This window comes from Lampetra fluviatilis, chromosome 44, assembly GCF_964198595.1.
Source record: "Lampetra fluviatilis chromosome 44, kcLamFluv1.1, whole genome shotgun sequence".
NCBI classification, from domain to species: Eukaryota; Metazoa; Chordata; class Hyperoartia; order Petromyzontiformes; family Petromyzontidae; genus Lampetra; species Lampetra fluviatilis.
The window spans coordinates 4,823,106-4,838,362 of NC_136318.1; the positions used below are offsets into that span (position 1 = coordinate 4,823,106).

A 15,257-nucleotide genomic window follows, 5' to 3' on the forward strand; every position below is an offset into this window, starting at 1 on the left:
AGCAATGGTTGTCTGCGTCCGGTGTGAGAGAAGTTCAGCATACACGCAAGGGCCCGAGGTGTTGTGATATTTGACGCTAATTAAAAAAGGTGCAGCCCTGCAATTGATTGCTCGCGCCACGATCGGCAAGATGAGTGTCCACTGGTTGCAGCACGGAGAGCTCCTCCGAAGGTTATTTGGCCTACTCTTCCACACCAGCCAGACCTCTTGAAATAGGTGGAAGTACCCGGCCGATCACCTACATTTCAGCTGTAATGTTAATTTGTCCCAAAAAATTCATCTGCTTTTTAATGTTTGACCGTTTTTTTTGTAAGGGTTGTTTTGCGTATAGAAGGAAACTGGAGGACTCGTGGAAAAGCTACGATGCACGAGGGGGGGATAACGCACAGACGCTGTCACAAACACCCTCGGGGTATTGCCACCTCGCGACCACCTTTGAGCCTGGCAGGCTTGGCAGTTTCGCAAATCTCGACGTTCCACCGATCCTTGCCACCGACGGGGAGGGGAGGGAGGGGGGGTATGTGCCGCCTCGCACCCGCAAGCCGTGCGGCACTGGATCCCAAGACCCATTCGAAGGACTTTTGCCGACCCAAACAAAGAACTCCGTAAGCCCCAAAAAGTAACAGCAAGGCAGTTTTATTCGTGCACATTACAGTAGTCTCAAAACAACAGTTCAATGGGTGGCCGTTGCCCAGTTTATATCCATTTACCCTTTTATAATGTTAATTATCTTTGCATGGGGTAACCACAACTAATGTACAAAAATGTAAACAAGCGCCAATGCAATCAATTAAAAGTGCAAGTAAATAATGTAACGAGGCAAGGTCGATCTTGATTTGAAGCTTTCGTGACTGCAGGAATCCATCTACCTATGTGACTTTACCGAAAGCGGCAAGGTCAATCGTTCGGGTTCTAACCTGGCACTGTACAGCGTAGATGGGCCATTGACCATTTGTGGTTCCCCTGAGTTTCAAACATTTTCACCCCGTATTTGCGGGTCCCCAGAAGACCCAAGGTAGATGCAGGGCAGAGTATATCCACCTACGACGTGAACATCCGATCGTCCTGCGGGAGACGACTGAACGGAAATGTCCCGCGAAGCTTGCCGAGTGGGACCATGGCGCCTTCGCGGTTGAAGATTTTTGCCACCCTTTGTTCCCCGTGTTTGAGCGAAAACAAGTAAACCCGTAAAAACAAAGTTTTTCACTATAAATCCTTTCTATGCGTGGCGGCTAGAGTCCTCTCGTCCTCTGGCTTGAGATGGCTGCCACTTATGGGTCAGATGATTGCATGGCAGCATTAAGCAATTGGTAATTAAATATATTTTTGTCCAAAAAAGTGTAAAATTTTGGAAAAAAATGTTCATGAACATTAATTGTCACGCACAACGAGTCTGTGTGGGAAATGTCAGCTTGATTGGATCACGGGAAGTGGGTTAAAAAACGACCGAAAGATTTGCACGGTCCTACGCAAGCAAGCAAGTGAACTTAATATAAAGGATTTAAAAATATATTCGCCTGTGGAGGACGCAGGGATCGATCCCGCGACCTTTGGCATGGGAAGCAAGGGCGCTACCAACTGCGCTACTCCGCCAGGGCCTGTGGAGGTGTCACGCTCTTGGCTCCTACACTGTGACGTTCAGCTAAAGCCATGAATGAGTTATATTTTAATAAATGTAAATAAAATTTTTTTTGCTAAAAAGTGTAAAATTTTGGAAATAAAAATTCACGAACATTAATTGTCTCACACAACGAGTCTGTGTGCAAAATGTCAGCTCGATTGGATCACGGGAAGTGGGTTAAAAAACGACCGAAAGATTTGCACGGTCCTAAGCAAGCAAGCGAACTTAATATAAAGGATTAAAAAAAAAACTGGCATCTCTTCCGGCAGCAGGAATTGATGTGCGTCGAGATCTGGTACCGGTTATTGTGTTGAACTATAATACGCATGCAAGGGGTGTCGGGGAGGGGGGTGGTAAGGATTCCTGCCAAAAGGAGGGGGACAGTGGAGCGGGAACAGCGGAAGGGGGAAGAAATAAAGGACGAACCCCCTGCAACCTCGTGTCGGCTCTCCTATACACGCAGTTTTGATAACGATGGACTGAGGTTGACTGAGAAACGCCTGCGTTGGAACTATGGTGGAAAAGTTGGCAACCCAAGTGATTGCTTCTGTCCCATGAAAATCGTTCAAATGCCAAATGTACTCCCTTCGGTTTATTATCTTTGAGGACACAACGCAAGCACCCTCTGACAGCATCCCTCGTTAACTCCTGCACTTGGTGGTCCATGCAAACACCGGGGCTTTGTATGAGACTGCCCCTCACAAGCTGAAGTTGTAGGCCTTGAGAACGTCCCGTCCATTGTTAGCCTGCACCACGCCAACCACGCTGCTGCAGTCGCTCACCACGTTCCTGAAGCCCCTGTGGGATGCACGCACACAGACGCATAAGCACACAGGAATGGGCATGCCAAAAAAAGACAAAGATCCCCCTTGTAGCCTTAACAGATTGTTGGAGCAAGTGCTGATAGCGAGCATCTACGAAGGGGAGGTGGCCAGCCTGTCCGGCTGCTTTTGTCTCCCCAGTGGTGATGTTTACACAACGGACCAGGTACTCATTTAAGGCGGAGTCGACCTGGGGGAGGCCCAGATACGGTTCAGATAATCTTCACTGGTGTTGGCCGCCAGGAGCAATCACACTCGGGTCGTAGTGCTGCGCACTAACCATTGCACTACCGCTCCCAAGGCATGGATATGCACACGCATGAACACACACATGGGACACACGATTCTTACGCACTTTAATACATTGAATCATGTCATCGATTGTTCACGATTGGCGCAAATCATCACGCACATCATCGTTGCCGTTACAGTTGGGCTAATCGAGCGGATGGAACCGATTCATAAAATTGCCTGGGTCAGGGAAAGAATCGTCCGTTAGGCCCCTTTGCCGCAATGTAAATTGTCGCCGCTGCACCGCCACGCTGGTGGGCCGACTCACCGCGAGCGGGTCAGCGACCCCCCCAGCAGGGTATACTTGCTGACCAGCTGTTGTCGCGCCCCCGCTGCCGCCTCCGTTCCCTCCGCCGCCTCCGCTTGCGCCCAGGTGTAGACGCGCAGGGACAGGTCAAACGAGCAGCTCACCACGCGGAACGGGTCCTGCGGACCCCGCGGTCAGACACGGGCGCAATGAGTGTGGCAGTGCCCAGGGTAAGGGGGCCGCTTGATTTTATCACCGAGTACTTTCCGTGTCTGGCTGTCGCCTGATGATGCTGGTTGCAATTACTGGTGAAACGTCGTCGGTTTACTCAACCAACACACCGGTGTGCTGTACTAAGTAACGAATGAGCATGTTTTGTCTACGTGACAAACCTGATTAATTGTTTGTGGCGGGTTTAACGACGCATTTATATTTACGCGATGTAACCCAAAAAAGCCCAGATAATATCGGTCGCGAAAGCCTCCTCCGTGTTAAACTCGACAGGGAGTACTTGCCACGTGGACTGGTGGCCGCCACAGCAGCCATTGTGAGAGGTTACGCTGGATGTGGCATGTCGTCATTACGAAATAGCAAGCCAAACCATTGTCTCAGTTTGTCGTAGGACATTTTGTGTATAGTGTGGTGGTGGTGGTGTCGTGTATAGTGCGGTGGTGCCGCCAGGCCCGCACCACGTGGATGCCGGTGATATGCTGCTTGTGGTCGCTGAACGTCGCGAGGTGACCCCCGGTGGCCGCGTCCCACACGCTCAGCTGCTGCCCGAGCGTCGTGAGGACGATGTTGTGGCTCGCTGTGCGCAGGAACGGCGCTTGCGTCACCCACTGCTCCTTGGGAATCGTGAACCGCACCGCCACCTCGCCCACTGGCGGAGAGAGCGCGGCGCGAGGGGAGAACGATCGGACGGAATCGGGTTCCGCTTCGGACGCCGACGCGACCAGATGTAGAGCTGCAACTGACTGCTGCGCCTCAACGAGGGAGACGTTAAAACACAAAAAAACGTGCCGAAAAACCATCGGGTTGAAAGCGCGAACCATTTCGACGGCTCATCGAGCCCGCCGTCGTCGCGCGGCCCGCGAAGCGCCCCGCACCTACCGGCGACGTGCTCCTTGCCCCTGTGCCTGGCCTTGCCCAGCTCCACGTCGAAGCAGCGCACCTCGTGCTGACCATCGGCCAGCTCGACGGCGGCGGCGAGGCGCGCCGGTTTGGCGGGGAACCACGCCGCCGCCAGCACGCCGAGACCGGCGAGCTCCGGGAGCGTCGCCGTCACCATCGCCGCCATGGGATCGGGGCGCCAGTTGGCGGGGCGCGGGGGCAGAGGCCGGCGGGGGTCGGGAGGTGCCTCCTCCTCGTCCTCCGTGCACAACGCTCGCACGCCCAGCAGCTGGTCGCGCCGGCACCACCGCACGCAACGTCAAATCCATGTCGAACGGTGCCAAGCAGAATTGTACCAACGCCAGCCGCGTTGTACGATGCCGGACGTGTTAAGAGAATGGCTCCATATGTAAGGCCATGTAAGTGCATGGGTCTATACAAATCTATGGTTCTCGTTGCAAGTCGATGGATCTCTGTGTATGGGCGGTGTTTGCGAGGACGAGAGAACAATTTAACACGGAGGCTTTCGCGGTCAATATTATTTATAATAAAGGTTTTCGGATTAGATTGCATAAATATAAATGTGTCGGAAACCCACCACCACCCAACACAGCCAATTCGTAAGGTTTGTCACGTGAACAAAACGTGTACACTGGCGTGATGGTGAGTAAATTACATTTACAATTCAGCACGACGTTTTGCTGGTGATTACAATGAGTTTCATCAGGCGATTTTACAGAATTGTGAGGAAGTCTTCCTGCTTCCGATCTTAAATACAGCAACATGATGTCATCACTGTGAGCTTATCAGGTGCAAAGATCAGAGGGGGGTTTATTATTGTCATATCCATAATAATGGATATATATTAACCTGTAAATAAGCAGTGCATATTACCATATGGGTTAATCACAGTTCATCAACATATACGATGCCTGGAATAGGCATGCAATTAAAAGGTGTGTTACTTAATAACATGCCGGATGAGAGAAGAGGCGCACGGTAGAAGCGCACGAAGAGAGAAAGTTCGAGCAGCTGATCGGTGTGTAGCGATGAGACCTTTGGCGTCAAAACAGCTCTCGCTGTACTCACCCGCACTAGCACGTCCGGGCTGTGGGTGGCACCCACCAGGATCACGGTGCCGACCGGCGCCGGCGCCAGCAGGTTAAGCGCGTGGTCCTCGGCCAGGAGAAGGCTGCGCACGGGGGCGAGGGAGGGCAGCGCCAGTACCCGCAAGGTGCCCATGTTGCCACCCGCCTGGCGACGCACAGTGGACGCGTGGCCGCGTCACCGCTATCCCGCCATCTCCCCACTCCACCCCGGTCCTGTCCCAGGATTGACCTCAAGGTCGCACGCTCGCCGCGATTGCGACCCTCCGCGGACTCTCCCCTGCTTGCCTCTCCCCTCTTGTCTTGCTCTGCTGTGCCCCACCCACTCTCCTAGCTCTTCTCACAACCCACACGTCGCGGCGGGGAGGCCCCCGTCCAGCAGGGCGCTTCACGGAAGGGCTGTGCGCGTACAATTATGAGCGCTTCATGGAAGGGCTGTGTGCGTACAATTATGAGCGCGTGATAATCGTGGTGCAGATCGTGCGATCGCGGACTCACAAGCAGGAAGTGGCCGCCCTCCAACGCACACGTCGCGAGCACCGTGACCCCGGGCGTGGGGTCAGCTCGGGTCGCGACCTCGTGACCTCCGGCCGCATCCCACACCGTGACTTCTCCGACCCGGCTCCCCGACACCACGAGCCCCAGCGTCGGCACTGCCACCAGGCACTCCACGGCCGTGCCGCCCACTTGCCCAGCCAGCCACAGCTGCTGGCCCTGCAAGCGATCGTCGGAGGATGACACTGGGTCCCGGCATGGAAATGAAGAGTGGTCGCCTCCAGCGGGGGCACGTCGCGGAGGTCGGGTGGCTCAGATGACCGTGGCATTGCAATTAAACTAAACTTTTTTTTTTCTAGATGTGAAGCTTTCGTGACTGCAAGGATTCATACTCTCAGGTTTTTTTCGGTAAAGTCACGTAGGTAAAATTTTTAGCTGTGACGGTCCCACCTGATGACGGAGACTTGTGTTGCCTCCGAAACGTCGTGATTTATTATTTTATTTTATTTCCATTATTACTTTTATTAACTTTTAATTATATTTTTTACCTACGTGACTTTACCGAAAAAACCTGAGAGTACTTTTTTTTTTACCAGATAAGGCCCACTGAGCTATACAGTTCTATTTCAGAAGCGAGCTGGCCAAAATTGATAGGCTTATCCTGTGGAGAGAAAACAGGAGTACCACGGAGAGAACATGCAAACCACAAATATACAAAGGTGAGGGTCAGAATCGAACCCATGACCTCCTGAATACCAGGTGAGGTAGTTAACATCTCGCCACCGTGGCGAGATGTTAACTACCAGTTCTATGATATCCACTTCCGAATTAGGGTTGCCACCTGTTCTAGTTTGCCCAGGATCGTCCTCTCGTTGAGGTAACCACAGCAACAGCTGTGCTGGGAAATCTGAAACTATTCCCTCGTTTACACCATTGGAACCTCCTTTGCCAGTAGAAAAATATGATAATTGTTTTTTTACCCTTTTATCTGGCAACAAAACTGACACCTTTTTTACAAGGAGTCATGTTTGCATAGACCACAATACCTGCAGTCATAATGCAAACAAAAAACATAACTCTGATAATGTATGCACTGTCCTTGAAGTTGATTGGTCCACACCCGAGACAGCTTTCCTTAGAGCCTAGTCTCACATGGGTTGGACCAGATGACGCCAAAAGGCGCACAACTCAAAGACAACGCACCATCAGAGTATGAGAGCTCGGGGTCAGTTTTGTTGCCAGATAAAAGGGTAAAAAAAACAATTATCTTCCCTCGTTGTTAAAGGTCCTGGTTTGTATCAGCTGTGTAATAACGATGATGCAACACTCGACACAATGTATTCACGTGTCGTTCTCCACTTTTCGTGGTATCGCGACGATATATTTATTTCTTTATTATTCCCAAGATGTGCCCCTTTAATTCTTGAGGTGAAAACCTGACTTCGAATTCAGGTTTCCAAACGTCGTGTGAGCTGGTGGTCTCTGCCCGGTCACCGATGACTGCACAAATAAAGCATCAAACTTTTCTAACGCTACTAACTTTACTTTCATATCCGCACACAGCCCGTGGATCAGTGTTGACAGAGCTAGTTCTGTGATATCCACTTCCTCGGGCCATTCTCTAACACCAAGGGTTGCGCTGCTCTAACGAGAACTACGACTGGAAACTTTGGTTCACCGCGTGACGCCGCTCATCGAGATAAAATTGGAGAGTGGATTTTTTTAAATAAAGTTATATTTTCCTAAATGCGTCTTTTGATCCATGCGCTCGACACTACTGTCACGGCCACAGTGATGTGTGGATTTATGTCGGTTTAAATTCTTTCGCACCGTATGTAACCAACCGCGCTAATCGGAGGCGCGGTATTTTATCACCAGGCCGTAAAATTAATGACGAGCCAATCTAGTGCGATCGTGGCTATGCAACCCAAGCTCTGGACCAAATAATAAACCACTGTCGTCTGCGCTCGTTCCTTTCAACCGGAGGAGAGGAGGACGCAGCAAAACGACACAAACACTCACTCTGCTGAAGCCCTCTGGTCGTGGCCAGCAGATCTCGACATTGGCGTTGAGCACCTCAAGCACATTGCTGCCACCATACGCAAGGATGTAATAAAACGGTAGATTCGTCCCTTGCCATTACCATGAGCCAATGGTCAACCCACTGCTGGATGAAGGCGTACCGTGTGCACGTCCCACGCTCGCACGCTGCCATCCTTGCTGGCGCTGCACACGCAGGTCAAGGGTCGAGCTTTCTCTGGCCGCTGGCGCGCTCGCTCCGCTCTTCCCTCTCTCCGCGTTCTCCTGACCATCAACGTCGTAATCGTCGTCGTAATCGTCGTTGCCCTGCGCCGTGTCGATGCGCGGTTCCCCGTTCGAGAGGTAGCACACGGCCGAGATCGCGCCTAGAGAGGGCGAGGAGATGGCAGTTGCCATCGCAGTGAGATTCCTTGGTGTCGTTTGGTACCCATCTACCCAAAAACATCGTGCATTCCTTAACGTGCTCAACAGCCTCGCTGTGCTCAAGAGGCTCGATTGATGTGCAGGCCTCAGTAGCTATACTGGATACGGGAACTCGGTGCTTTTAAAATGGCTGAGTCAACCTAGGAGAGGCCCAGGACCGCGGGTTTATAGTGCAGCATGGTAACCACTACACTACAGCTCCCCAGAAACGCACGCGCACCAACACAAGCGAGGCTTATCTAAACCAGTCATGGGCCTCCGCTAGTTCAAATCGGACTCAGATGAGTATCCAGGACGATGTGTAAATATCGCCACTCGGGAGACAAAGCCGGCCGGGCGTGCTGCTGGCCACCCACCCCCCTGGTGCGCCGTGCCGGCCTCAATAGGTACTACTCGCGAACAGCACTTGCCCAGCCTGCTAAAGGCTACGCGGGGGATCTTTGTCTTTGTGTGCGGGCACCGTCGTGGCCCCTCAGCGTGGTGCATGTGTAGTCGGCGCCGGGTCGCCCGCAGCCCAGCGCCCTCTCGAGCCCCTGGCGCCGCAGGTAGTAGCGCTTCCACTCGCTCGCTCGCTCCACGCAGCAGAACGCCCAGCGGCGCCGGCACAGGCACCTGCACGGGGCGGGAGACAGCGCGCTTGGGTTCCCACTTCTTCCTCTGCTGGGTGAAGGCTCACCGTGTGCACGTCCCCCGCAGCTCCGATGAGCACGGTTGGCTACGTACGGTGCGAAAGAAGTTCAACATATACGTAGAAAGGAAGCCAGACGCGCTCGATCTCTCGGTCAGCACGAGGTCGATCATCAACACTGTGCGGTTTACAGCCGTAAAGTTCAAGGCAACACCGGTAGCCGATCACAGATGCCAAGTCCCCGGATTGTCCGGGTCAAACCTGGATAGGTGGCGGCCCTATCACTGGGTCATGGGGTCACAGGTTTGTTCGTTTTTATTTATTTCATTTGCAGTTTTATTTGTGGCTCATTCACCTAATTGTAGCAGGTGCAGTCCTGCACTTTCTTGCCCGTGCCACTGCTGGCTCGGTTGTAATTGTGGGAGTGGGCGGATGCGAGTGAGGTTGACAGGTTAGAGTAAGAGTCGAGAGCTGGGTTATTTACCTCCACAGCGCGGGGTGAGGTTGGCCACAGCATTCCACAAACTGGTGGACAGGAGGGAAGAGGGTAGACACACACACGTGTACACACACACATGCGTGTACATACACGCGTGTACACACACACGTGTACACACACACACGCGTGTACACACACACAAACGTGTACACACGCACACGCGCGCATACACGTGAGCACATGCACCCCGCACATACCAATATACAAAGATCTCCCCACATAGCTTTTCACAAGCTGTTGGGGCGGGGGGGGGGGATAAGTGCCATTCGCAGGTACCTATCAAGGCTGACACCCGTGATGTCGTCAGCACCACACCTGGCCTCATTTCTCTCCCCAGCGCTGCACGCACCCGATGATTGTTTCAACACGTCCCAACGTTGACGCGCTCAGCAGTTAACGCCAATTAAGACTGTGGAATCTCGGCGCATGTGTTCCGCGAGACGTAGACCGGCCCGTCACGTGGGACTTGTTTAACGATCATCGGACGCGTGCAGCGTGCAACGAGTTAATTTTGGTGAGCGGAGCGAGACGGAGCGTGGTGGCTGGGGCGGTCGCCAGAGATCGAGTTGGGGAAAACGCCGCGGATAGCCACCGATGGATGGATGATGCCACGCGCGGTTTAGGAATTGAAACGCTGCAAACCCTACACAAGGACAACCCAGAGCCCAGGCCTACTGATGGTATCATAGGCCTTGACCAGGTCAATAAATTTCGATTTAAAGCTTTCGTGACTGCAGGGATTCATCTTCTTGGTTCTTTCGGTAAAGTCACGTAGAAGGGAAATAATAAAATAATAAAACATAATTAAATAATTCCAGCCGTCCTCAGGTCGAGAACAGGTCTGTGTAGACCTGTTCTTCACCTGTCTGTGTAGACCTGTGTTTCACCTGAGGACGGCTGCTTGCGTTGTGGCCGAAACGTCGTGAGAATTATTTTATTATGTTTTATTTTTATTATTTTAATATTTCCCCTTCTACGTGACTTTAAACCAAGAAGACAGGTCAATAAAGCAGAGATGTGGGGCCTGTTGGAATTCCCTACACCTTTGCTGTAGCAAACGGACAGAAAATATGGCATCTATAGGCAGGACCAGCCCTTTCCTGAAACCACATTGGGGCTCTGCAAGCCTCTCCTCAGCGTGCCCAGCAAGGCGATGTTGAATAATCCTTGCCAGGACCTTTCCCGGCACACTGAGGAGTGAGATGCCCCTGTAGTTGTTACAGTCTGTGGGCGGTCCCCCCTTCTTAAAGAGGGAATTAAAAAGCGATTTGTGATCGCGGGCCATTGAGGCAAACTCCATCTCCTCAGCAACCTGCGACCACCACCCATCCTTGCAGCGCCTAACGGCTCTCCGAACCTCCGAGCGAAGGCTGCAGGAAGCCTCCTCATTCTCCAACGTGGGATGCTGTAGAGTGTAGACGATGAGAGTGGGCCTGTCACTTTTTCTCAGTCAGCCTGAACACCTCCTCTGTCAGCCAGGGTCTTTGGGGAGGTCTGGACCGCTCACCCCCCCCCCCCACACTCACTCACCCCCACACTCACTCACCCCCCCCCCCACACCCACATACACAACCCACACACTCACTCACCCCCACACACACTCACCCCCACACTCACCCCCCCCACACTCACCCCCCCCCCCACACACTCACCCCCCACACTCACTCACCCCCCCCCCCCACACTCACTCACCCCCACACTCACTCACCCCCCACACTCACTCACCCCCACACTCACTCACCCCCCACACTCACTCACTCACTCCCCCCCCCCCCCACACTCACTCACCCCCCCCCCCCCCACACACACACACACTCACCCCCACACTCACTCACCCCCCACACACCCCCCCCCCCACACTCACCCCCACACACACAACCCCCCCCACACTCACCCCCACACTCACTCACCCCCCCCACCCTCACCCCCCCCCCCCCCACACTCACCCCCACACTCACTCACCCCCACACTCACTCACCCCCACACACACTCACCCCCCACACTCACCCCCACACTCACCCCCCCCCACACACATACCCCCACACACACTCACCCCCCACACTCACCCCCACACTCACCCCCCCCCACACACATACCCTCACGCACACTCACCCCACACACTCACTCACCCCCACACTCACTCACCCCCACACACACTCACCCCCCACACTCACCCCCACACTCACCTCCCCCCCCCCCCCACACACATACCCTCACACTCACTCACCCCCACACTCACTCACCCGGTTGACGGCCGCTGCCCTCAGCAGCTGCTCTGCTCGCAGGAAGGTGAACACGTGCGCCAGGCAGTCAAACGGCAGCGGCTGCTGCTGCTGCTCGCACTCCATTGCTGCCCTGCTGCGCCGGGGATAGGACTCGAACCGTCGGCTCGCACCCTGGGGGGGCCAGGAAGGAAGCCTTCCTCAGGTGGCCTCGGCTGCGTGAGCGGCTCCAAAATATCAGCGGAGTCACGAGGGGGGGGGGGGGAGCCTCGTTCGCTTCCGCGTGAACCCGAAGAAACGCGCGCGTGTCTCATCCCACAGCCGCCAACCGCGAGGTGGCGCTATCCGCGTGCTCACTCCACATTCCCGCGGACGAGGGCACGGCCGTACCCCGTTTCGCTTTGCCACAAGCGGACATTCCACATTCCTACGGCCGAGGGACATGGCAACTCTTGCTCTGAGGCCGCGGTGGGAATTTTACTAATTCTGTTGTTGCTTCAATTCCACATTCCCATGACGAAGACAAGTCCATCCATGCTTTGAGCGAGCGAAGAGAATTCCACACGCCTGTGGTTAAGACAAGCCCACCCATACTCTTGAGTCTGTGGTGTAAAATTCCTACAGGATAGTATCATGGCCGGGGCGAGTCTGTTCATAAGGCTGTTGACTTCCCACAAAGTGGCACTGCTTGTTTTAGCGACCCTCTGGAATGATGATGATTTATGTTAAATCTGTCAATAAAATGTTACTTTAACTACCGTGGATTCATATCGATGTTTAATCGCGCGGTTTAAGAATCGAAGACTTTGGATTCATATCGTGTAGTGGGTGGTCCAGATGTCTTGTGACACCCATTTAATTCTCAAAAACTCTCTATTTTAAAGTACGGTTTGTTTAAAACACAAATGAATATGCAAAGGAAAACAATGTTGGGGGTCAATTCATTGGCGGTCAAAATACATCTGGACCACGCTGTACGTCGGTTCAGACAGAATGCTCCCCCGAGGGGCGCCTACCGAGGAGATGGAGCGATGGAATCGGCTCGTGTGCTGGGCGGATTTTAAACACATTCTGCGGAGGGAGCTGGTAGGAACGTTGGGTTGCTCGGTCAATGGCCAGGGTCAACGGCGGCGTGGTGAATTCCGCAAATATGGCCGACTGTGAGGGCGGGCACAAGCCGGCGTGAGTAGGTTAAACGTTGAGTTTTATAAGGGCACCACGGGGTGACCAGCCCTACCCAGCCCCACCCCTCCCACCCAGTCCCTCCCCACCCTCCCCTCCCCACCCAGCCCCTCCCTCCCTCCCCACCCAGCCCCTCCCCACCTTCCCCTCTCCACCCAGCCCCACCCCTCCCATTTTTGGATTCACGACGGACGGACACAATAATCCCCTGTGGGCTGGTGGAACCAGGTAGTTTCTACCAGTCAAAAAAATCACATCGCAGGATCGTGAGTGGTGGCGACGGCTCGGGGAAGGAGGCCTTCATCCAGTAGTAGATGGATGACGGCTGACGACGATGATGGCGAGGGTACAGATGTACTCGTGCACCTCCGATTAGCATGGTTGGCTACGTGCGGTGCGAAAGAAGTCCAACATGCATAGACTCACACAGAGACCCATAGACTCACACAGAGACCCATAGACTCACACAGATACCCATAGACTCACACAGAGACCCATAGACTCGCACAGAGACCCATGGACTCACACAGAGAGCCATAGACTCACACAGAGACCCATAGACTCACACAGAGACCCATAGACTCACACAGATACCCATAGACTCGCACAGAGACCCATGGACTCACACAGAGACCCATAGACTCACACAGAGACCCATAGACTCACACATAGACCCATGGACTCACACAGAGACCCATAGACTCACACAGAGACTCATGGACTCACATAGAGACCCATAGACTCACACAGACCCATAGACTCACACAGAGACTCATAGACTCACACAGAGACCCATAGACTCACACAGAGACCCACAGACTCACACAGAGACACATAGACTCACCCAGAGACCCATAGACTCACACAGACCCATAGACTCACACAGAGACCCACAGACTCACACAGAGACACATAGACTCACCCAGAGACCCATAGACTCACACAGACCCATAGACTCACACAGAGACCCATAGACTCACACAGAGACTCATGGACTCACACAGAGACCCATCGACTCACACAGAGACCCATAGACACCACACAGAGACCCATATACTCACACAGAGACACATACACTCACACAGAAACCCATAGACTCACACAAAGACCCATAGACACCACACAGAGACCCATAGACTCACAGAGTACTATAGACTCACACAGAGACCCATCGACTCACACAGAGGCCCATAGACACCACACAGAGACCCATCGACTCACACAGAGACCCATAGACTCACACAGAGACCCACAGACTCACACAGAGACCCATATACTCACACAGAGACCCATAGACTCACACAGAGACCCATATACTCACACAGAGACCCATAGACTCATACAGAGACCCATAGACTCACACAGAGACCCACAGACTCACACAGAGACCCATCGACTCACACAGAGGCCCATAGACACCACACAGAGACCCATCGACTCACACAGAGACCCATAGACTCACACAGAGACCCACAGACTCACACAGAGACCCATATACTCACACAGAGACCCATAGACTCATACAGAGACCCATAGACTCACACAGAGACCCACAGACTCACACAGAGACCCATAGACTCACACAGAGACCCATAGACACCACACAGAGACCCATCGACTCACACAGAGACCCGTAGTTTGTTTGCCTATCCCCGCACCTCCTATTAGCACGGTTGTCAACGTACGGTGCGAAAGAAGTTCAACGCATGCGTGTGCATAAATAGCAGTAGTTGTGTTCAACGGGTTCACGTGACCTCTGCAGGCACGAGGGAGCGCTCTGTTCACCGCGATGTTTCAAAACAACGATTCTGTGGGATCGGTAACATCCCTGAGAAACATGCAAATCGAAGAAAGTTTCAAGAACTTCAAAAATACAACGACAGCCATTTTTGCGATGGACGCCTCTTGCAAATGTTAACGCGTTTAAGCAAAACTTGGGATTCAATGGCCTCCTTAGAAGCTAACGCATTCACCCATAGGCTATCGCGACCAATATTATCAATTTTTGGGGTTAAATCGCGTAAATATGTGTCGTTAAACCCGCCACCACCCGACAGACAATTAGTAAGGTTTGTCACGTCAACGAAACAGCCTTACTAATTGTCTGTGTCGGGTGGTGGCGGGTTCAACGACACATTTATATTTACGCGATCTAACACCCCCCCAAAAAAACCCTCTGTTACGGAAATGAACCCATTCATCGTATCAAATCGTCGCCTGCATATCCAGCAACGTAGATGCACCGTGGCTGTTGACGCATTAATCTCGTGCTCCAAATCGAGACACACATCGGCACGTGCAGTGCGATTGATACATCACGACAACACGTGCCTCGTCGACCTGGGTGCCGACAGCACCCAATCCTCAACTGCGCCTTGCAATCCCAGACTCCCAAACCTCGATAATTGCACCTAGCCCCCTCCAATACCACCAGCACCACCACCCCACTAATCAGACACGGCACGCACCGTCAACACCGAGTTGATGAGTGCACGCGCTCCACGCGTGGCGGCTGTGGGGTTGGGGGCTGATTTGCTCATCCACTCATCGCAGCCGCTCCATTGGTCGAGCC

The 15,257-nt window shown here is 53.3% G+C and overlaps 1 protein-coding gene across 1 annotated transcript; it reads right to left on the reverse strand.

Annotated features, from left to right (window-relative positions):
- Positions 1-620: 620 nt before the first annotated feature.
- Positions 621-11,817, reverse strand: LOC144947149 (F-box/WD repeat-containing protein 15-like). The gene is given in 13 exon segments (XM_078876344.1): positions 621-2,419; positions 3,002-3,159; positions 3,670-3,860; positions 4,091-4,379; positions 5,180-5,344; positions 5,695-5,910; positions 7,875-7,955; positions 7,957-8,096; positions 8,615-8,766; positions 9,267-9,283; positions 9,286-9,307; positions 11,517-11,680; positions 11,683-11,817. Coding segments are annotated over 13 exon segments (1,830 nt in total). The 3' UTR covers positions 621-2,319.
- Positions 11,818-15,257: the final 3,440 nt, after the last annotated feature.